Source organism: Harpia harpyja, chromosome 21 (genome assembly GCF_026419915.1).
Source record: "Harpia harpyja isolate bHarHar1 chromosome 21, bHarHar1 primary haplotype, whole genome shotgun sequence".
Classification (NCBI taxonomy): Eukaryota; Metazoa; Chordata; class Aves; order Accipitriformes; family Accipitridae; genus Harpia; species Harpia harpyja.
This window is the reverse complement of record NC_068960.1, coordinates 17,270,187-17,294,122: the sequence shown is the minus strand read 5'-3', so window position 1 is coordinate 17,294,122 and position 23,936 is coordinate 17,270,187. Positions and strand designations below refer to the sequence as shown.

General features: G+C 43.6%; 1 protein-coding gene across 3 annotated transcripts in view; it reads left to right on the top strand.

The window, feature by feature from the left end:
- The window catches only part of SLX4 (SLX4 structure-specific endonuclease subunit), a 32,992-nt gene that overhangs the window by 5,921 nt on the left and 3,135 nt on the right, over window positions 1–23,936 (top strand). For 2 of the 3 annotated variants that reach the window (XM_052773208.1, XM_052773209.1), the window contains exons 3-13: window positions 3,560–4,316; window positions 5,473–5,736; window positions 6,548–6,722; window positions 8,352–8,567; window positions 9,554–9,762; window positions 10,863–11,176; window positions 12,673–12,955; window positions 14,376–14,464; window positions 17,431–17,577; window positions 19,302–19,471; window positions 20,317–22,775. In XM_052773208.1, coding sequence (XP_052629168.1) covers window positions 3,947–4,316; window positions 5,473–5,736; window positions 6,548–6,722; window positions 8,352–8,567; window positions 9,554–9,762; window positions 10,863–11,176; window positions 12,673–12,955; window positions 14,376–14,464; window positions 17,431–17,577; window positions 19,302–19,471; window positions 20,317–22,775 — 4,696 coding nt within the window. In that variant the 5' untranslated portion in view covers window positions 3,560–3,946. The remainder of the gene's footprint in view (window positions 1–3,559; window positions 4,317–5,472; window positions 5,737–6,547; window positions 6,723–8,351; window positions 8,568–9,553; window positions 9,763–10,862; window positions 11,177–12,672; window positions 12,956–14,375; window positions 14,465–17,430; window positions 17,578–19,301; window positions 19,472–20,316; window positions 22,776–23,936) is intronic. The other variant, XM_052773210.1, reaches the window with a different exon arrangement.

Here is a 23,936-nt window from a genome sequence, read left to right as displayed (position 1 = left end):
AAATACACTTTCAGTTGTGTCCTGGTTTCAGCTGCTCTGAAAGGTGGGAGGGTAGCAGATGTTTTACCTGTTGGGTTTTGGCTGGTTTGGGTTTTTCCAAGAAGGATTCTATGATTGAACTAAGTAATTACAAGGCAGTAAGTCTTTTATATGTACCTATTAAACTGGTTGAAATGATCATCAAGTTATTTGTAGACGTCTGTCATATTTTTAACCTGATAGCATCTCATCAACATGGTAGCCTAGTTTCTCCAGTAGACTGTCTCTCAGTAGTCTAATGGAGTGGTTTGAATTTGTCAACAAATCAAGAAATAAAGAATGGATTAATGTAGTTTACTCAGAAATCCTTTGAAAAGGGGAAAGAGATAAAGAATTGTTGTGAATGGTAAATGATCCAAGAGCGGAAACTGGCTGAGAGGTAGCAAAGAGCATCCAAGGGTTCATTCTGAATCCTCCTTGGCGTGTGCCTGGTGGTCCTGCTGGGCAGTGATGCAGCTTTTTTAGCTCAGTCGAGGTCAGAGGTAGTTCCAGCAGGCTCTGAGCTGCAGGTAACACAGTAGATCATGAACTTCAGTGTGGAGGAGTGTAAAGTAGAGCATGGAGGTGGAAAAAGATAAATCATATGGAACACCTTAATGATACCAGATACTGAAAGAGCCCTGGGCATCTCTGTTCAGGTAAAACCTTTGCTCAACAAGCAGATGCTTTCAAAACAAAGCAAAGAAAATGTTAGGATCTGCGAGGCCTGGGTGGGGAAGCCATGTGAACAATATAAAACTTCTTCATCCGCAGTATCAGCAGTCTGCTGTCTGCGGTACTGGTCAATGTGTCTCGGAAAAAGCAGTGGACAGTGCAGGAGATTCAGGGAATACTGATGGAGATGGTTAGGGGCCAGGAAAGATTCTCCTAGGAAAAGAGAAAAGACTGGGACTCTTATTTTAGAGCACAGACACTGGAGGATGTGATACATGTAATTTAATAAAATATTGAGTGGTCTAAAGACAGTGGATTTGGAGCTTCTGGCCTCCTTGTCTCAACAGAAGACAGTCAGTGAAGTACAAAGGAAGCAAACAGAACTGATGAAAAGGAATACTTTCTCCTGGTTTTTTTTTTTTTAGCTAAAGCAGGGAACTCAATAGATGCTGGTGAGCCTAAAAATGGCAGGATCAAAAAGGTGAGGTTGTTATATGGCTGGAGGGTTATGATAGTAACATTGATGGATTTCTGTAAGAATTAACTCTTGTGGTTCTGGTTTAAAGAAAGTTACCAGGAAACAAAATTAATCCCAAATGGAAAAGGCAAGGACGGACTATTTGTAGGATCATAGGATAACTCAGGCTGGAAGTGACCTCAGGAGGTCTCTAGTCCAACATCCTGCTCAAAGCAGAGTCAGCTATGGGGTCAGACCAGGTTTCTCAGGGCTTTCTCCAGTCTGCCTGACCTGTTCTGCCTTCTGAAGGGTTCTGGGCTTTTTCTGCAGCAGCATGCAGTGCTGCTCGCTGCTGGGGGCACACTGCTGAGCTGAGCAGATCCTGAGCAATGCATCTAACTCACCTACATATTTCAGGTATGCAGGTCAGTGGAAGTGGCAGAACTTAGCACCATTAGGGCATGTGCTATTGCTGTCTCCTTCCCCCTGCAACTTGGAACTCGAGCAAAAAGAGCAGTCAGTACAAAATACACTAAATCTAATCTTTTCCTTCCATTTTCCAGGTTCCATCTTTCATTCTTACTGGTCCTGCTTTGTACCATTTTGCTGATCTACATTTACTTGAAGGGCACAGCTGGGCTATAGATTTGGCAGCTAAGTGGATAACTAAGTGCTGCTGTTTATTTTATTTGACCAGCTTTGTGATTTGTTGAGTCCTAAAATCTTCCGAAATGAATTTAATACTATACTGAAAGAAATTATTTTCAAAGCCATTACTTTTTGAGCTCTACAAACTGGTGCCAAAGCTGGCTGTTAGGTACGTGAATAGGAGCAGCATCAGAAATACTGAGATGTTGAACAGAGCAGGAGCCTGTAAATACAAGTCTGGAAAGAGAGGAGTAAGACAGATAAATTCTTAGCTTTGCATCATTTGTATGTCTGACTTCATCTACCTGGGGCACTGAACATTGATTGCAAATGCAAAAGCGCTGATCTGTTTCAAAGTTTAATATCAGGAACTCACCACAAGTAATACAACAGTACAAATGTGTCTGTGAGAGGTATTTAAAGCCATGGAGGATGTGAGATTCTGTTTTTCTCCACATGCTGTCTTCTACTTAGAAGAAAATGGTCAATTTACAGTGATAACTACACCACGATTCTGTCCAGGAAAATTAAATTTATGAACTGGCTACATAAAACTTCAGTTTCTCTCTAACAGGAAATGACTCCAAGATTCACAGCAAAATCCTCTGCTGGTTTGGGAGCCTGAGTTTAAAATAAATAAATCCATTAACATCTGTAATTGCTTATAGGAAAGGCTGACCCATGAAAGTGTGCAACCAGCATTCCTTAGCCTCACATGTCTGCAGCCAAGCCATTTGAGAAAACAATCTCGCATATGTTTTTCCTGCTTTTTGAGTCTTTCTGTGCCCAGAGCTTTACTGGAGAAACTGAACCACAGCTGCTGCCATTCCAAGTGAAACACTCTGGTTTAGGCTTGAAAGAAATAGGTTTTGGGAGCAATATAAAACCTCTGGTAAAATAGCCAGAACCATAGTGAACTTAGGACTAGGAAGAAGACAATCAAAATGTCTAAGAATAGAGATCTAGTTTTAATGTTGCCTGGGGGTTGATGGCATTTCCATCTGGACGTTGTACCCAATGCTGTTCCAAGTAATCCCTAGCTAGTACTGCTGTTCGTACTGTAGCTGAAAAGATTAAGAAACTAATTTTAAAATACCATTTGTTTAGTCTGTTTACCTTGTGTATTTGACAACAGTTTGTGAAACATGGTCAGTGCCATGGTTTATTGAGTACTCAGAGTAAGAGTTCAGTATTCGTTAGCAGGAGAGCTAATCCTGAAGGTGAGCAGGCATGGAGGTAAGAAGAGAGAAAGGATGAACATATTTGATAGAATTGTTCTCAGACTTGTCCCAGAAACCCTTCTGAAATGCCAGAAACTGCCTTTATTCACTTCTCAAAATAGGTTGGGCTCTCCCCTTTAAACCTGTGGTGTTGCAAAGCAAAATTTTACACTGTAGAATAGCTGCTTGATCTGAGGGACTTCCCCCCCACACCCCACACTACATTCGCTGGTCTTGTGTTATATAAATCTAAGTATGAATGCATATTAAAAAAGGACAGTCTCAAATCCTGAGATCCAGGACAAAAGCCTACCCAGTATCAGATATCTGTTTTGAAAGCTTTCCTCTTCTTTCCTCATGTGGCTTGTGCATGTCTGTAGTACAATTATAGTGATAGCGTTTTGGGTCAATACTGGCTTTTTCTAATCTTACTATTTTATAAAAATTCTCTCCTCCTTCAAAGTTCTACACCAGCCCTGTCCCACACTGCATTTGCATATACCATCCTCCATAACCACCTTTGTTTATTTCTTTATTTAAGGGCTTTAGTAAGTGTCTTTGTGAAGCCCTATAGCGTGTCATGAAGATCCTATGCGTACTCTGCACAAACTGAGGTGATTAACGTAAGGTCTAGAGGCCTCTGAAGAGCCAACTTGTGAAAGCAGGTGGGGTTCTTGGAGAGAGAATATGCTCTACTAAATGGCTGTGAATTAAGTGTGGAAGAATGAACTGTCAGAGCAGCACAGAAGTGCCCACACTGTTGACCTCATTGAAGTCTGGAGAATGGAGATCTCTGAGGTAGTGGAAGGGAATTGGTGAAAATTGCAGGTCACGGATGATGCAAACCTGAACGGATTCTGATATCTCCCCCTGCCCTCCAGTCCTCACAGTGTCATTAGGCCACAGCGTAACTGGAACCTGCAGGCCAATGGATGAACAGGACAATGATTTCAAAGAGTTGTGGGCGAATCTTTTAGGTAGAGGGAAGAAAAAAGCTGGGGATGCTGAAGCAGCGAAGGGGGCTCAGAACAGGTCAAAGAGCACTGCAGCAAGAAGCAAATTAAGAAGAGGAAAAGCTGCCGCTAAGAGCCAAAACCATCATCGCTTACCAGCAGCGAAGGAAACAAATTTACCTCAAGATTTGGGTCCAAAGGAACAAACATTGGTGCACAAAGAAGGTGGTGATGCTGTGGCCTGTAGTAGTGGTGAGACTACACAAGGGGATGGAAAGAGAAACCCTTTCCCTGCCAGCCAGCTGAGTACAGTGGCCAGTGAGTGTAGCCAGAGGACTCTGACAGGTAAGTGAACACAGGCTAGGACTGAAAAGACTCTGTAGTTCAGTGGTGGTCTTCAGAAGCCCACCTGGTGGGGACATATAGCAGCGCTGGTTGAAGCAGGCTTGCATCTTTTGTTTCCATCTACACTTAGCTACTTAGGCTTATCTAGGGGTTTAACCTAGGAGTGTGTTCTGTGCTACAGGCAGGCAGAAGATGTCCTTCAGTAAGGTGAAGCCTTGGTACAAAGTGATGAGTTGGGGAGTCATTATTCACTGTTTTTTGCAGTATTACAACTGAGAAAAACACCCTCAAATCATCTGGAAGCAAGCTTAGAATATATTGAGGTGCTTTTTCACCCAGTGCATCATTGTATGGTGAAATGTATTGCCAGTGGATGTTGTCAAGGCCAAAAATGAACGAGTTAAAAAAGGTGTTGGATTAATTCATAAAGGATTAGTCCTTCAGTGGTTATTAAACGTGATGGCCAGAATGCAGTCACCAGTGCACGAAGTCCTTAAACTGATAAATAAGGTCAGCCAGGAAAAGGATTATTTTGTACCTGTCCTGTCCTGATCACCCTTTCTTAAGTATGTGTTGCTGACTGGGCCCAGAGACAAGATACTGGGCTGGTGAGATCTTTGGTCCCATCTTGCATACTGCGCATATCCACAGGATACCTCAAGCAGAGCAGTGGTATGCTGAGGTGTTAGTTTGGCGTTGCCTCTGCCTCCTGCTTGTTACCACCTCTCTTTGGGAACTCCGGGTTCCTTCAGCTCAGAGCCTGAAAGTTTGAGCCACAGATAGGGTTTGGAGATCAGAGCAAAGAACAGGAGGAACCACAGGACATTGTGTGGTGGGAACACTGGGGCTGTAGGGCTGCTTGTTCTCACTAGTGACTTACAGGCAAGCCCTTCCTTAATATTCCTTCCTCTAAAAGGGATTTAGAGAGACGTATACTCCACTGTAGCACAGAAGCCTGATACTGGTACTGTGGTTATCAAGTATAAAGTCATGTAACAGCTAAACAAATTGTTCACTTCTTCCTCCAAGAATGCCTGTTGCAAAACTGAGCCTGGCTTAGGCTACTGTTGGGGAGGGTTTCCCAGCAGCTATCTGGGCAGCTCAGCTATGTGTTTAAAACTGACTGGTAAAGCTCTGATGTTTTTTCCCCCTCTAGTAAATACTCTGAGTGGCTGTTCCCAGACTACATTATCCTTCCATCCTGCTACACAGCCAGGGACCTGCTCTTCACTCACCTCAAAAATACCGCTGCTCGCAGCGTCGAAGATGCGGGTAGCAGAGCTGGTAGTGGAGAGAATGCAGCAGTTCAAGAGAGTGGCACCTGAGCAGCTAAAACACAGCACAGATGATGGTTTGCCAAAGTCTGTAGCCAGCGTGGATTTCCCTGGCGAAAGCCAGGAGCAGAACCCACCAGAGAATGGTACATTTCTTTTGTTAGCTCTTGTACGTGCAGAAAGAGTGCTGTGGGCTGGTGAGAATGGTTGCATGAGAAGCAGTCCAGATTCCTGGGCTTTGTTCCCAGCTAGCCTAGTGGCTTAGTGTGCAGCACTGAATAAATCACTCCAGATCGCTGAGAAAACTTGCTTTCTCTATTGTTAAAGGATTATCCGTACTTATCCGTACTTTTCTCCCAGCCCTTCTCTAAGGCTGAATCAACCTCATGTTACATTCTGGAAGGTTAATTGTCTTCTTGGAAACAGGTTGAAATTCCAACAGGGTCAGTGGACTTTGTCATCCTTCCCTTGGGACAGTGTTAGGTAGCTGTTAGGTAAATATGACTCTTAGGTAGCCCCCATCTTTGGTGGATCCCCAAGCACTCTATAAGGTAATATGTTCTATGCAGATGAATTGAATTCGCAGTAATTTTACTCTGGTTTGGTTCTTTATAAGTCAAGGCCCCGTTGGTTCTGTATGGACATGAAAATCTGCTGTGTTTTAATATGTAATGTGTAAGATCCCATATTCTCCCCAGAAACTTTAGCCAAACTTACCCTTCATTTGGCTCTGGCATGCGATGCACTGTGAACAAATTGCCACCTCTTGCTCCTCGGCTAGTGCAGTCCTGTAGCATTCCCTTGTGAGAGATCAGATGTGAAGATGCAAGAGAAAGATTGCAATTAATTTTTGTGTGTCTAGTTTAATAAACTAATAATGACAAGTATAATGGCTCCACGCCTTTCATACAGGATTCTTAGTTTTCTATCTTAGATCATCTCTCCCTTCTTTGCCAGATACCCACCATCTTCTGTCCATGGAACATGACGGTGCTCTGGCTTTGGCTCTTCAGCAGGAAACCAAAGAGGAAGCCCTGGCAAGCCTGGAGGATGCAGGCTTGTTTTTTTGTCAGATCTGCCAGAAGGATCTCTCAGCCATGAACACAATCCGACGAGAGCAGCATGTTAACAGGTGAAAGACCAGCATGATGTGTCCTTTCCACATCCTCTCCCATTAACCTCATAGACTGCTCACTCAGCTTAGCCATTAAAGAACATGGTAGCAGGGGAATCTGCATAGTGGCATTGACCTTTATGGCTTGAATTAACAAGTCATTTTGATCTCAAAGCAGAGGCTGATTGTCTTGAACTGCAGGGCTTCTGCATGTGTGTGGTAAAGCCAGTGCCACTTTCATCAGTAGTGTGATAGAGGAGCTGTGATACCAATTTCAGCCAACAAAGTAATGTTTGCTCTATTTTGCTGAAAATTGTTCTTCTAAAGACACATACTAGAGTATGTCACTGCATATCTGAGCTGTTTGCTGAGAGAAAGGTGGTGCTATTCAGAAAGATGACCAAATTGAAAATTAGTGCCCTTAATTTAACAGTTTCCTTAGTGGTAAATACCAAGTACTGTTAATATATTATGTACGCATAGGTCTTTGTAAATTAAAAGTCTGTGCTTCTCTGCTGAGAAAGTATCAGAAACAGCATATTTGAATTATTGCAGTTTCTTAATTCGAGCCCTTTCAGAAGGCAAGAGTGATTTAATTTGTCCAGTCCTACATCAAGTTATTGAGTGGCTCACATTCATTAGAGTTGTCTGCACCTGCAGCTTTAGAGGTGCTACTGCTGTTTCTGTCTTCAGGTATTTATTGCTGCTTGAGAGGGCAGAGGTTGTAAAACAGTGACAGTGTGTCAGAAATGCTTTTTGGAAATTAAGTCTGCTTTCTGAACTATTAAGCATGTAATCATATGATGAGATTACAAGGTTGTATTATCAATGGATTTTTTGATAGCAGTCTTCATCACAAGAGGTAAAGCTGTAGATGGATAGATGCACTGGCAAACTAGTAATCACCAGTCCTCTTGCATCAAATGAATGGTCTCTCAACACAGCCCTGTGTGTGTAGGTAGTGTGTACCATTATGTAATCAGGGAGTGATTTTTCTAATAGGTACTGCAGATCCAGGATTTCACACCCTGAATCTCTTTGGAGAGGACAGAAAAAGAACAATTAAATTTTTTTACATAGTTTTGGCCTGCTAGAAGTTCATCATCCTGCACTCTTGAGTGCGGTGTTAATTTCAACTGCTCCCTTTTCTGTGACATAAAACACTGTCCTTGTCAAGTGAGATATCTGACTTGAAAACACTTGCGTTCTTGACGCTGCATGTGGTCATGCGCCTACAAAAGTAGTAAGAAGGACAAGAAGAAGTGATGTTTCAGGTGAGGAAGACTTACCATTTCTCTGGTAGGGTGATCCTTTTTTTAACAGTGGTTTATAAGTTAGCTGGAATGTTAGAATGAATGCAGAAAGAGGTATTAGGTGATGGACACGCAATGAAGTTAAAGAAGGTTATTACCTGCACTTGCTTTTGAGCAACAGTTTTTAATATGCCTCTGAGGCCGTAATCTCCATCTAACTGTTACACGTCATATTCGTGACAGTGGTGGGCACATAATTCTTGTTTCTTTAGGGGATGTTTCTGGCTGTAACAGATATTAGAGATAATTGTGCTTCCTTTTCTTTAATATGGTTTAAATCATAGCGTGGACAGTTTTGAAGTCTTCAGAGGTAAGCTTTGCCATCTTCTCACAGGTGTCTGGATCAGATGGAAGAAGCACAGATGTCATCCTCCAGCAAACCACTGGTCCCTGAATGTCCCATCTGTGGGAAGCAGTTCCAAACCGCACAGAGCCGAGTCAGTCACTTGAAACGCTGTGCTGTTGAGATGGATGTGCCTCCTAAGCTGCTTCTTCAGGCAGTGCAGTTGCAGGTGTCCACGCTTGGTGATGCACCTCTTCAGTGTCCCAGGTAAGCTGGTAAAAATAAAAGATGCTGGTTACTTTCTTTGGCCTGAGAGACATTGAACCTGTGCTCCTGGGGATGAATGGTAGAAGCAAGGCAGATTCGCATGCTGGGTAGGCCCCAGGTCCAAAGAAGGTCAAGTAGAGCCATGACCCAGTACCACATGAGGAGAATGTGGTAGGTAGTTGGAGAAATCACCTTGCTTTCCTTGAGGAGTGGTCAGGTGGTGGATGACTTTAAAAGTCAGCAGGTAGGAGCAAAATGGGGAATAAATAATCCTACACTGGTTTGTCAGAATTATTTGTGCTTTATGAGGCAATTACACAGTAAAGCTGAATGGTGTGTTTGAGCTTATTAAGCACACCACATAGTACGAGTATGCAGTCTCTCCAGAGCATCTGTTGTGCCAATGCCTCAGCTATTCGGCTTGTGGCTGTGTTGGATATATGTGCTTTACACCCTGAGCCAAAGAGGAAACAGACGTGATGTTTTGAAATGTGCTCAGTACAGAGCTGCATCTGCTGTCTTGGATTTGAGCAGAATCTTCAGAATACAGCAAGTGGTGCCTGACTGAATTTGTAGAAGGGCTCGCAAGTCCCTTTGTGCAGAGGAAGGACCGTTGCCCTTTCCCTGTGGAAGCAGAAGAGTGGGAAAGCATTTTGTGGTGATCTTGGTTTTGCCCTGCTTCAACTTGTTCTTTCCCCTTTGGTACAAAAAAGTGTTCAAGGTAGAGATAGCAGATGCTTACATCAGTGCTGTAGTCCTGTGCTTACCTTTTCAAAATAAGACTTTCTCTAAATTGCTCTAAATTCCACAGATGGTAAGAAATCCTTTGCTCTCTGCTAGGGAAGAAGGTACTGAATAGTTTTTCATTATCCTTGATAGGGGAATCTCTCTGAGCAAGTAGAGCAGCTGGTCTGGAGCACTCAGTGTTTCTTGTCTCTGATCCAGTCACATTAACTTGGGCTTCCTGCTGCATTCTTGTATTTCAGCAATCAACCAACCAAGCGAAAATGCTCCTCCAAAGAGGACTCAAAGAAAATGCAGAAGAGGGCCAAAATGGAGACGAAGGATGAAGATTTGCTGGTTGCTATGGCAATGTCACGCTCTCTGTTAGAGCAAGAAAAGCAGGAACAAGCAAAATCAGTTACAAATGTGAAACCAGTGGCTGCTTTGCCAATCAAATGGAAGCCAGGATCAGGTATGTGTTAAAGTGAGTTAGTGTCAAAGGCTGTGTTATTGGAGGAGTAACATAACACAGCCTGCTCTTCACTAAAACTTTCCTCTTGGGTATAGGAGGGATGACAGCCCTGGTTTTGTTTTATTTAAGCTGTCAGAGCCTCAACTATATGCAGTATCCACACACAGTCAAAAGCTGCAGGATGTCCATGGGTTTTAGTGAAATCCCTTAGGAATCTCATGCTTATTTTCACTGATTGATTGTTTTGAATCTGTAAAATATTCTTAAGATAAGCTGTTGTTTTTTGTAAACCATGGAAGTGAAAAGAAATAATATGAAAAGGTTATTGTTATTTCTCCTGCAGGAGATTTTTTTCCTATTCATCCTGCTGCAACCTGGATTAATGCAGCTTTTTCAGCCTTATCTCTGTTTTCATTCTGTAGCGGACATACGTGTATACTACATGCTGTTGAGCATGTGCTTTGCTATTTCAGTGTGCAGAAAGGTTTAGAAAGGAAGACAACTGCCAGAGGAGAGCGTTGAGTGCTGTATAAAGGGGAGACTTCACTCTTCATAACCCTGCTCAGATCTCCTCCTGCCAATAAGTATTCCCAGTTGGATTTGTTGTTGAGCATTAGTAACGCAAAGGTAGTAAGACACAGGATTTCCAAGTGAAAGTTGCTCAGTGTTTGTGTGAGCTGTGGTTTGATATCATCAGTGACCAATACACAAGAAAAAGAGTCCTTCATGGATTTGTTGGAGTTTTTCTCTCCCTTTTTTGTGAAGTACTGCCATAGAGGCAGCATTGCATGGGTCTGGGAGGTAGACTGCATGGATATCCGTTGCCTCTATAATGATCAGATTTTGTAGAGATGTGACAGCTCCCAACAGGCAACAGAGCAGTGTAAGCAGGAGTCAGTCTTTTCTGGAGTTCATTTCTCCCATAAGGGTGATGTGAGGCTTCAGACTACCTGCAAAAATCTTAAGAGTTGTGTTCAGCTTGTTGCTGCCTTTTGGTCATCACTGACTACAGCACTTGAAGGAGCTGGCACGTTGAGCTCCTCTGCCCTATGTGTTCAGCTGTTTGTTTATTTGGGTTCCTCTTCCTTTTCTTTTTAAAGAGAAAAAACGGCGTAAAAGAGGCCCAACTGCACCTCCACCCTTACTGCTTCAGGATCCGGAGAAGGCCCGCAAAAGGATCCAAGAGCGAGTAGCTATGCTGCTTGCAGAAGAGGTGGAATTCCCTCCCACCCCTCAGCTTCCCACTAGTAGGATTTTGGAGGATGAATCTGGGAAAGCAGCCTGGCTTTTGCCATTGCCCAAAACCAAGGAGTGCTTTTTATGGAATATCAGTGCTCTGACAGGACCCTATGACCCTGAATCATTCTACACTGCTGCATTAACCCCTCCAATTGTACCTTGGAAGCCTGTGCAGGTGGGATGCTCTTTTGTCCTTGCTCTGATATTTGTGTGCCCTAGTTCACTTGCCCGGTAACGCTTCTGTTTCCTCATTTGGTACTTAAAACAAGTGTTCCCCTGCCTCTGCATACTCACTGCTTGTGCCCTGTTGTCCCCTGGTCTTACACAGGTAGGTTTTATGATCTTGAACTTTCATTTCTTCCTTTTGGAGAGGAGACCGAGGCTCATGTTACCATGCTATTCCTTAAGCTTTCAGAAAATAAAACTGATGGGAACAGAGAGTACTGAATAAAGGGACCCCATCCTGCTCATTTTGCCACTAGTTTGTCCATGTTTACAGCAGCCTGACTCTTGTTTTCCTTCTTGGCACTTTTCTCTGATTCTAGTATGAGCTTTGCCCATGTGTTGCACTCAGCAAGGATCTGGGTGAAAAGTTTAAACTGAAGACTGATATTTGTCTTGCACAGAGGAGAAGGTGGGAGCACCTAGAGTTGTAAAGCGAAGCATTTGTACTTCAGGCTTTCCCTGTGCATCCCGCTGCCTCTTGGTGCATCTGAGCTTTGATCCAGTTTTCAGTTCCACTGTTTCATTCTGTTTTTCACCTAGATCTCCTGCCTCTTTCAATGCTCTGTAGTTTTATAAAAAGTGCCTACAGAAATAGACAAAGCTCTTTTAGTCTCTGATCTTATCACATATTTGCTTTCTGAGAAGAAGGATACCACTTCTCTTCCTTCCCTCATTCTTTCCTTGAGGAATTATTTGGTGCTTCTGTTCAAAAACTACTGTGCATACATAAGTGCTTTATTTAATATTTCTTCCCTAGTCAAAGCCCAGAGTTTTTCACTGGAGGGACTGCATTCTATGAAGATTTTTGACCTTTCATTCAAGCCAAAAACTGCCAGAGAAGTTTAAAAATAAAAAGTAGGAAGGCCTTTAAAATCATGGCAAGAGTGTGTTTTCCCTCTGATTCTTTCCATTCACAGAAATGGCTAAACCATTTGTACTTAGAAATAAACAAACAAAACTATTTTTATTGGGGAACAGAGACCAAACCTGGAAAATATCAGCTCCAAGGTGAAAGTTTGATTTAGTTACATGTAACTGCAAAAGCATTTCAGAACTTAGAACAGAAGCACCTGGAGAGCTTCAGCTCTGACTGTTGCCAGCCGCTCCAGCTACAATGAAATATTTAGATGTTGGAGTGGGAACATTTCCACCATCCTCTCTCCCTGCTTGGCAATTGTCTGCACAGACATGCTCCTGGAGAAGCCACCTTTTCTGCATTTTCTGTTGTAGTTTCCTTTCTTCTGTTCAGAGCTGTTTTATCTCTGGAGAGTCCTTCATAAAACTGCAGAGAGCTTTTGCCTCAGAAGCCCCTGTACCTGGGGAGCGCTCTGTAATCCTTTACTAGATGTTTCAAAAGTATGAAGTAGAGGCTGTACTCTGAGCTCTGCAAATACATAAAACAAGACCTAATTTATTGGTGTCTTCTTTTCCTCCTCTTTTGATCAGAATCATAAGCCAGAGAACCTTCTGCCATCAGTGGGATCTGATCAGCCAAAAGTATCCCAGCAAATTCAGCCTCACCTCAGTTCTCATGAGCTCACTTGCACAGAGGTTGGAGGCCAAAGTTCTGATGAATCAAAGTCAGGCCCTGAAGGAGATGGGCAGTTTTTATCTCACAGCCAGAAGGATGTTCAGACCCTGCAGGACCTAGTCGAGTTGGCCAGGGAAGGACTTACCCTTACTCAGTGGAACCTTGATGTTGACCACATTCAGGCAGCGGAGCAGCCAGGTAAGTTCTGGCAGCTTTGTGAGCCTGTCCCTAGTCCCTTCAGCTACACAGAGCCAGACTTGGGCTGTGCAAAGTTAGGAGAGCCATGACAGCACCCACAGGATGTTGATGTTGATCCAAGAGGTGATATTGTGGGGGGACATTTTTCTGCAGTAAGCTTTAGATACAATCAAGCTGACTTTTCTGAAATGATTCCTAAATCCCAATGTTTAAGAGAATTCCTGGGCAGCAGATACTAAATTTTATTTTAAAATTCCCTTAAAGATATCAACGTATTTTCTGCCAGGTGGGAGCCTGGGTATATTCAACAGCTGGGACAAAATCCTCATCCCTGCTATTTGGACAGTCTTTCTGTTATGTGCACTGTCTTTTCAGGTCTTGGATAAGAGAGATGTGCAAGAGGGATGATTTTATGTTGGTACATTGGTTACACAAACCTGAAGTTTATCTGTACCTGTCCAGAGTTGAAAAATTACAACACCTAGAATTCCTCTATGGGCAACTCTCTAATGTCCCCAGTCATAGTTGCGTGTGGTGCACAGCTGCACATTTCAAGGTCAATGATATCCCTTAAAATGGCCTGGCTGTTCAGAATGTATTGAGTGTATCCTGCTCACCTATGAAAGAGAACATGGTTCCGAAGTTCTCCTGTCTGCATTTTCGTTTGGGTATAATATTCCTCGCTTTCCCTACTAAACTGCAGCAAATGGTTCCTGGTCCTATAAAACTGCTCCTGGGATTTCAGTGGAGATACAGCTTCCTGGGTGAGGGAAATAATTTCCACGCATAAATGTATATTGTGTGTGTAAATGAGACCACGTGGAGAAAAAACACTGTGCAGACAGTAATGCACCAGAACCCATTTCTGAAGACGTTAATTCTTTCTGTTGCTCCACATCCTGTTCTGTGCGCTCTGTAGACTACCACAGGGCTCAGGCTGTGTGAAACTGATTTCACTGGCTGCCTGTGCCTGTAAGCACTAGGGCCCACAGCAATTTGTCTAGGTTGAAATGCGGATCCAAGATACATTCTGCTTGTCTGCTAGGATGAGACTGTGGCATGTCCCGTCCCACTCTGTGTCATAGTTTTTTTCCAACTGGAGGAAAACTGAGATGTGAAAGCAGAGAAGCATGCTGCACTCCACAGTTCCTCCATCTGGATGACTATGGCACACGCAGGTCTGCAGTAGATTGAGGCTGCTCGTGGCTGAATGGTACTCAGTACCCACAGCCTGTCACAGCCCAGAGCCAAACCCTCTGATAAAGGCGTGAGGGAGAGGCTGAGCCTTCAACTCAGTCAGGCTGGTTATAGCAGCTGTCTCAGGGAGCTGTCATGGCAAGGACCCTGCTAGGAGTTCTTACATCACTCTGTCTCACAAAGAAGTTGTATGTGATTTGTGATGTGCATTTTCTTCTTTGAGGAAAAGAACTGACTTCCAGTGATATTCCACATAGTGGCTTTGTGCCCCCATCCAAAGAGAAGAACCTCCTGAAGAGCAGCTGTAAAAGAGTAAGGGACAACCTTTTTTTCCACTTTTTTTGCATTTGTTTATCACTGTAAAAAAGAAGCTATTGCATTTGTGCAATTCATAGAAGTATGGAATATTTCCCATTCCTTTATGTAGAAACAAAGAGGTGCTTAAGGTTCACAGTCACTCAGGAATCATCATGGGCACAGGTGAGGTCAGCACACGTGGTGATATTTCATTGATGCCCATAAGCAGGCCTGTGGATTTTTCAGTACTTGTCCTACCTGATGAGAGAGATGATTTAAAATGACAGGTAATATAAGGCCAATCTGTGCACAGTTTATATAAAGAGAACCAGGTTAAAGAGTTATGTCATAGCACTAAGAGTATTTGGGGGATGCAGGCATGCAGCTGCACCATGTTAGGCAGTGCTGTGCTTTAATGCCCAGGCTATCCAAGAGAAAACTGGCTGCAGCCCAGGAGAGACAGAGCTGCCCGGTGCTTCCTCCAGGCTCACACACCCAGCTACTTCAGATGGTTCTGAATGGAGCTGTTCCTCTGTCACCTTCCTCTCCATGCCATGCCTTGCAGTGGAAGAGAGAATTCTTGCAAGGACTGGCTGACTCGCACTAAATTCTCTCATCTGGCGTAAACGCCTGATAGATGATGTGGAATGCTGTGAGGTCCATGGAAGATGACCACTTTTGTGCTGCTAATGGGAGGTTTTAAAAGGTTTAGTGTAGAAAATCCTCAGTTGTGGGAAGACATATCAGAAGACCTAGCTTGAAAATCAGTGTGCCCTCTATGGTGACTAGGTGAAGAATACAGGCTAGTAAGTCACAGATTTTTTTTTTTCTTTTTTTTTTTTTTTATCAAGCCAGTAGTGTTCTGTAGATCACATCTTACCGCAGATGCACCAGTGGATATGTAATCCCCTGCAGATTATAATCAGTTTTCTTTAATTGAAGTGCATATAAAAAAAACCTAATTCATCTTCTTACCAGGGTCACCTACTTTATTTGGTGAAACTTAACTATCTTTGGTTTGATAATAAGTAATCATGCCATGAAAGCTAGTTAGTTTTATAAGCTGCTCAGTCTATTAAACCAGAGGCCTTTAGCAATACAGAAACTGTTCTGTTGAAACTCAGTTACTATCAGCAAAACCCGTACGATCATTTTTTCAGATTTAGTTTGATTCCATGATAGTTTTCCTGAGCAAATGAAGTGTTGTTGAAGAGTTGGATTGCCAGTGGGAGAGATTTGTGCTTTATATGAGCACAGACAGAGTGTAACCATGTAGAGCAAATACATCCATTGCATTGGTAACACATCCTCCCACCCATGATTAAGACCTTTGTCGCATCCATGGAGTCCAGTCTAGCTGGCTTCCTCAGTACGAGAGAGTGTCTGGGTGTGTTCTCCGACAGGAGCACGTGCCCACTCGGAACTGTCTTCAGACCAGTCTGTTTGCTTTGCACAGAGCATGGTGCAGCCAGGAGGTTTCTAGCCTTATTTAATTTTCCCGTTCCTGATTCATAATTTTAGCATCGGCAGGAAAGCTGTTCTGGGCTTGCTGCCTGGAACGTAGCATCAGGAGTCTGTGTTTGCTGGCTTCCTGAGGTACTGTCTTGCAGGTATCCTACCTGCCAAGAATAAGAAAGCAAGAAACATCAGATTAGTTTCCAGACTGAGCTTCCTGTCTTCCCCTTGGAGATCAGTCCACACCACTGCCATGACATGCAGAGTCTTCTCTAGCCCACCTATGAAGGCCTGGAAGAAGTGTTCCGGTGTGTGCTGCTGTTTTGGCGGTAATTAGTGTTGGCTGCCTGCAAACATGTGCTGGAGGGAGTAGAAAGGTTAGGTTTCCACAGTCCACTGCTAATGTAGAAACCTGCTAATAAAATAAAGAGCTGTGTTGTTCCAGGTGGAACTGCATCTCATGCAGATGTTCACTGGAATAAAACTTGCAGTTCCTTGACTCTGCAGTAGGTTTGAAAAGCACAAGGTCAATGATTAGTGTGTTAACTATAAACTGGTTTCCACTTACAGTCAGACAGCCTCTCAACTGTGAGCTGAGGGTATTTCACACTTCTCTGAAGCACTGGCCACCTCCAGAGGTGCAACGCTTGCCTAGAGGGATCTGAGTCTTTACAAGATTGCCTGGGGTGGGTTCCTACTGGGAGCAACTCCAGAGCAGAAACAAAGTGTTCATCATTGCTGTCTTTGGCAGCATGCCCCAGGCCTGACCTTACCATCAAGTAACCAGTCACAGGTAGCTCAGTCAACAAGCCCTCCCCAAAATTCCAGCAGGGGGTTCTAGAACGATAATAGAAATTATGTTTCTTTTTTATAATAGAATGGAATTTTCGAAAGGGGTTTCAGTAACAAGCACGCAAGCTCCTCTGAACTAGATACCTGCATTAATTTTATTCTATGTGGGCCCCTTGTTGCAGAGCTGCTCTTCTCAGCTGTCATTGCCAAACAGTGAACGGGAGAAGAAAGGCTCATTACCCTATCCCTGAGTCATCCTCTTTCCTCTTACTGTAATTATAGTGAATTGAGTTCAAGTCCGTCAAAGTGGAAATTACAGTTTCCTAAAAATGTGGTGGAAGGCAGTAGATCAAGAGGCCAGCTGTAGGCAGTGGCTAGACCACATCAGGAAATGGTGTGGTGAAGATCTGAGGGTGATAATGTGCTGTAATACAAGGCAGAACAAGTACAGTAGAATATAACACAACTGCCCTTTCTTCACAATTGCCGGACTGTGAAAAAGTGAAGGAAAACAAAGCCAGAAATGTCTGTTAGACTTGTCTGCTTATTTGTTGTATGGAAGACCTGAAGTTGATGATGCTGATGATTATTTTCAGGAGACAAAGGCAGTGTATCCAGACTGGGGCCCACAGTACAGCAACGCTGATAACCTGGGTTATTCCATTCTTATTTTTCAGGGAAATGTTTGACAGCTGTAACGTAACTTCTGTCTTTGTGTTTCTTCTGTGTTCTAGTCCTCTCTCAGGTTGCTGGCTCAAGATTTCAGTGCAATGGTCAACAACCCCCACTTAAGTGATGTCCAGTTCCAGGTGGACTGTGGGGAAGTCCTTTATGCCCACATGTTTGTGTTGTATGCACGGTGTCCACAGGTTATTCAAGTTGTAAGTACTGCTGACATACTTTCTTCCTCTGCTTCAGGAAAGCCCAGACTGCCCACACCTACAATCAGTTAATGGGACAGAATTGGCACAGAGCGCTGCTGGCCTAATGGCAAGTGCCTCTGGACCTGCAGTGGTTTTTCAGCTTAGGAAACCAGAATCCTGACAAAGTGGTGGAAAATGGGGTACTTTGTCTGAGGAGACTATGTGGAGGCAAGGATCCTGTGAGCAATGGAAGAAGCTTCCTAAGTGCTTTTTGCCCTAGGATTTTTGTACCTCTGCAAGTGCAGACTGCCTTGTCCATCTTGGTGTGTCCTGCCTGTCACCCAGACTGGGAAGCTTAAGTATGGAGTAGAAAGATTCTGGGAAGTACTTAAAAATAACCTACACAGAGGTTTTGTCACTCTCACAGTTGCTTTGGAGATGGCTGCACTGAACTGTGCTTTTTGCAAGGCTAGTAAAGTAGTTCTTATGTTCCCAGAAGCATTTTGGGTTGAATAGTTCCCAGCCTGCTCCTATGCAGCCTCCTGTCAGGACAGTGAAAGGCAGTGAGGCTAACATTTGAACTCTACTCTTTCACGGAGCTGCCACCAGTCCATACAGCCAAAGGGAGCTTTCTTTAAAGCTGCCCTTTTGGAAAGTTTAGTTTTACCCTCATGCATGTTGGCAGTAGTTTCCACCCAGGGTTACTCAGGCCATTTCTAAGGGGTCCGTGAAAGCTCAGGGAGGGGAAGCAAGTTCATATATGCCATACAGCACTCTTAATATGAATTTTTTAAGGGATCTTCACAAATATTAGCAAATTTGTGTGTGCCCACAAATCAAAGGACTTTAAAAAACTATTGGGTGAGCCATGTTCTCTTATTATTTCCCTGCAACTCTGCCTGGCTTCAGTATTCCCATCCACTGTTTTCATGGGCAGGAATCATTTGTGTGGGTAGAGTTGTGGGACTGGCCCTATGCTGTATTTTTGATGCCTGCAGAGGGCTGTTTTCCTGTAAGTCCCCACCTGCAGAGCACCATTTCGTGTTTATTTTCTGTATAGGTGAGGGGCTGCTCGTCTTTGTTGAGGCTTTTGGGTAACAAGGAGACGGTAATTAATCAGAGATTACTTTGGAGCTTGTGTTTTCTGTTGCATGGCATCCCCTAACTTTGGAGAGGGTTTCAGATAGTACAGTATGGGATTTGGCTGCGAAGGAAGCAAGACCTTGCTGAACTGGGGATGCATTTTCACCAAAACCTGAGTTCAAGTTGGACCCGCACAGATAATGATCCAGTTCAGTGGAGTAGTATTTTGTATGGTGTCTTTTTTCCTGTGAGACACCAGGAGAACTAGAGTTTTGGCAGTGCATCAAGGGTAGGTAAATTCAAAACAGAACAGAGGAAGCTCGCTTGTAGAGAGCTGTACATAACTGTGGAAATTGTCCTCTGGGAAGTAATTTGATTCCAAAACTAACTAGAGAACTCTAACACCATCTTTTATATGTGTGACTAAAATGAGTAGCTAAACTTTATCAAAGCTAACAGCTGTAGGGTCTGGAAGGAAATGGCCTGTTCCGTATGAAGCTCTGCATAACTGCTCATCTTAGCTTCCCTCTGAGGCATCAGGTCCTGGTCCAAGGGTAAGACTTTGACGAATGAAAGGAGTAAGCTGATAGGAACAAGAACGTTGGTGTTGCTGTTCCTTTACTAGCAAATGGACTTTGTTTGCTTTCTTCTTACCCCAGGTTCACAGCCAAGGATTCTTAGTGGAGGAGGATGGGAATGCTCAGACATGCCGTGTGCTGCTGAGTGACGTGACAGGAGAGGCGGTGTGTGCATTCTTGCGATACCTTTATGCTGCTGATGCTGACATCCCTGCTGGGGTGCTGCCCCAGGTGGCGGATCTGGCTGCCAGGTTTGTATTGTGAGCACGTTTTGGATCCCCTCATGCTTTCTGGCACACAGACCCCAACCTGATATCTTCCATTGCAGTTTTAGTGGCTTACAAATTCCATAGTCCTCTGCTTACATCTTAAATGAAACTTGCACATAAGAACATCCTACCCTCATCTTTTCCATGAGCCTCTCTTCAGATTGTATCTGTGTGAGATTTTCTGTGTTCAGTATATGCTTAGCTGACTTTTGCCAAGAGTTTTGTCTCAGGATGTGTATTGACAGCTGATGTTGACGATGATGAGCATATCTTCTATATGTGATTCTCAAAGCATTGCGCTAGTGATGCACTTAATCTGAACAACACTTGCAGAATATATTGGATGCTTAGAACTCTGTTGTGTCAGTGATGCTCTCGGTCATGATCCTAGGCATGCACTAAGTAAAGAGCTTGGAATAGGAGCAGTTGCTGAGATACGGGGGAGAGATGGTTGGGTATTGCCAAAATGTATGTACAGAGGTGCCCTGTCACTCCAAAAAGCCATGAAGCTTGCACATGACAGACATTATCCATCCCCAGCCATTCCATGGGGCTCTCACCGGTGCAAGTGGCGAAGGGGTTTTAGTGTAGTCATAGAGCTGTTTAATCTCAAACATAAAAAAGGAAGAGTAAGCCTGATGTTTTCATGTAAATAACACCTGGAAAAGGGAATTCCGAATTTTAGGAGTATACTGGATCTTGTACATCTTAGGAAACCAGCATCCTCATGCAAATTGTTTACAAGGCTCACAAGAGTGATCAGGCAGCCAAATGGTGAAGAAATACTGGAGGAGGAAAATACTAACATTGCTATTATATCTTTGCAGGTTTGGTGTGAGGGACCTGATGGCAAAGTGTGAAAACAACACTGGGGAGAGTCAGGTGTCTTCTGGAGTGGATTCAGAAGATGATCTTATCTCTGTGAGAGATGACAAAGACTGTGAGGACAGAGCCGAGAACTTCCAAGACCTCTTGAAGTCAGTGTGGGTGGGTGAAGATGAGGAAGAAGTAGCTATGCTGGACCCTGAATGCCAGAAGGAAGATGACAGTGGGGTGGGTGAGCAGGAGCTGGAGGAGATCTATGAGTTTGCTGCAACTCAGAGAAAGATGGTTCAAAGTGAAACAGAGGTGAGCGAGGGAACAGACTGCAGCATCTGCAGTGATACTGAGGCAGCCCAAGGTACAAACCAGCACACTGAGGAGGAAGAGGTAAAGAGATCCGAATCTGCTTCAATAAGCAACAGCTTCAAAGATTTGAGGGATGACAATGATGTGGAAAGATCTAAATGTGACTCGTCTGCACAAGAAGAGAAAATGCAGAATATAAATAGGTGCAAGAACGTGAATGATCCACAGACCACTTCTGTGCCTCACCACAGCGAATCTCAAAAATGGGATGTAGCATCCCATGGTGCCACCACTCATGAAGGAGAGGCTGTTAGGAGATGTGAAGGTGTGAAGGATTCCAAGTCGTCTCAGGTCTCACATGGCAAGGCAGACCACTGTGAAAAACAGTTTCCTAGCTTCCACGGTGATTCTAATATAAATGAAAGTTATGAACACTTGTTTTCTGCAACTCAGGGAGATTATTTTGAGCCTTCCCCAATGAAAGAAGTTATCAAAGAATCAGGAAAGGCTCCTAGTGAAAAACATGTTGATGTTAATGATTCACTTCTGTACAGCAAGTCACAAAAAGATCTCTCTCCACGTAGGAACGGTTTTTATGGGAGTCTTCCTTCCAAACCTCATGTGCCCCTTTTTCCTGCTGTTGGCTCTTCACCTGCATCTCCAAAACCAGAGAGAAAGTTTGCCAGAGAACATGTGTCAACACCAAAGCAAAACAAAAAGGAAAAATCATTCCCATCTGATGAAATACACTTTCAGAAAGCCAATGAGCTGGATACTGCATCAAGAAATGAGAACACAATTTCTTCAGCAGAGCTTCCCCACACTGATATAAACAAGCATACCTATGTCCCAGTGTTGTCATCACTGGTCATCAGAACTCAGGATGCTGCAGCTCAGGGGAGCAAGGAGGGTGATGTTATTGTTTTATCTTCTGATGATGAAATGGAGTTACAAGAAGATAAGAAGTCGCCAGAGTCAGGCTCTGCTCTGAAGAAAATGGAAATCCCTGGGCAACTGAAATGTACAAATGTAGAACAAGGTCCTGAGATAGCAAAACCTGAACATAACTCATCAGTCACTGAAATGGAGCAGAGATCTACCCGGGTCTCACGTGGCATTACAGATACAGTGCATATAAGTAATGATGTGGAGATATCCACCGAATTGCCTCTCAGCAGACAAATAGATGCTTGTATGGAGAGCAAAGAGAGTCCAAACCTGAGCCCTGAAAAAAGGCTTGGTTATGAAATGTCTTCGGGTACAGACAGCTCCTGGCTAGTGCCTGATACACCAGTTCTGAGCAAATGCAGAAGTTTCTCAACACAGACTCAGGTCACAAGTATTAATTCTTTAAAGAGTCCAGGATCTAAACTCAGCACAAAGAACTTAGCAGCAAGTAATAGTAACCATGAAATGACTGGAAATTTAATAAAAGTTTGTGAAACAACATTGTCAGACAAACATTTGCCTATGGAGAACTCAGTCAGTGAAAGGAGCCCTTCCAGCAGCCCAGCAGCAGGATCATTTTCTGAGAACTCCCCACCAGTTTCTCCAGTGGATCCAGTTCTCCTCTCCCCTGGCCACACCAACACAAAAAGCAAGTGTGCCAAGATCTCATTTTTATCCAAACCTGTGCCTCCATGCCATGAGCAGTCATTGGAAGATAAAACAAATACCAGTGTGGTTGAGGTACAGGACAGTGAAAAGGAAATAAGTCTGCCTTCTTTAAGTAGTAGTGTCTGGCTTTGTGATGAGCCCCCAATCCCCGTTGATGAGTGCTGGCATGGTGAATATCTGTCACCAGTCAGAGGTAACAGCCAGGGCTCCAACCAGGTCAGCCGTGCAAAGACCAGCACTGCCAGCAGCCCCAGACCTGGCTCTTGGTATGACCAGTGGGAGAGCCCAGTTTATGTACAGGACATTAAGGGCAGTACCCCTCTTCGAGGAAGTCCTGTTGGCAGAACAACTTTGCTCTGTATTGAAAAGAGTCCTATTGAGGCATGTTCATCAGTGGGCAGTAGACCGAGTTACCTGAACTCCAAAATCTGGGATGACTGGAATGGAGAAGAGGAAAATGAATTTCCAGAGATGCTTCCTCTGTCTCAGAGGTTGTCAGCTGCAGCAGGTGCCCGTCAGACAGATCCTGTAAAGACTCCTGGTGAGAGCTTGTATTGATACTAGATTTATTGGACTAGGTTAAATTGTTTTCATTTTAAGTGGTCATCTCACCTGTGGTTCACTTGATACATTGAAAGGGTCTTTTGGCCTCCTGATCTGAAGTAGTTGTCAGGGCCAAGCACAAAGAAGGTACAGTCATCTTCTGATGTGGGAGAGAGCATATCTAAATGTGGGATTCCTGGAGCGCAGCTGCTTGTATTTCGTTCACACTGGCTCTTTGATAGTGATGGTACTCCTTGCAGAAGCTACAGGTACCTGGAAGGAAAAAAATCTAACCAAAACAGAACAAAAAAACAACCTTCAGTTTGCATGCCAGTGGATATTTGTTCCCTGTAGTAGTGGGTGCTCTGTACAGTCTTGGTTTTCACGCATTTGTGAAGCAATGCTTGTGCTAACATACACAAGGACATCAGGTAAGCAACACAGTGGTGCAGGCACAGAGGGTTTCCTCGTATTGAGAGTAGCTGGGAGTGGGTGCCTATCCCTGCCCATCCGTAGGCTTCATGCATGCTTTCCTGCAAAGCTCTGCTGATGCACTGCTGTCTTTTGCTGCCTTCTGTTTGCTAGTTCTGGGCCCTTGCAACAGACTGTGCATGCCCTGCACATATCCTTGCATGGTTCCTTCCATCTAAGACCAGTACTTGATCTCATAGTATCTAATTAAATATATTATTAATTATGCCATACTAAGTGATTAGTTTAACGGGTGTTTAGAACATGACATGTAAGACTGACTGTGCTTCACAGTTATCAGTAAATTGGTATCATTAAATCAGTATCTAACTTGGGACCCAAAAGCTTGACTTCCTCAGTTTCTTCTGCATCAAGTCCCTATTATGAAATTTCCTTCCTGGGAGAAGAACCACTTTACAGAATTCAGTAAACATGTTTTTTTAACTGCCTTGTATAAGTTGCCTGTTGTAACAAAGCCCTGAATGGGCTTCGTATTCAGATGTGACATATGTCTGAATTTAAGCTGTTTTCTGATTTAAAGTCAATAAAAACCAAGTATCCCAGTTTAGGGAAAAAACCAAACTGTTGACTGTTCTGTCCAATATGAAGCTGAGTAATAATTAAAAAAGCTTGTAGGAAAGTAGTGCTACTTAAACAATCATTATGTAATATTAGAATATCTGCTAGT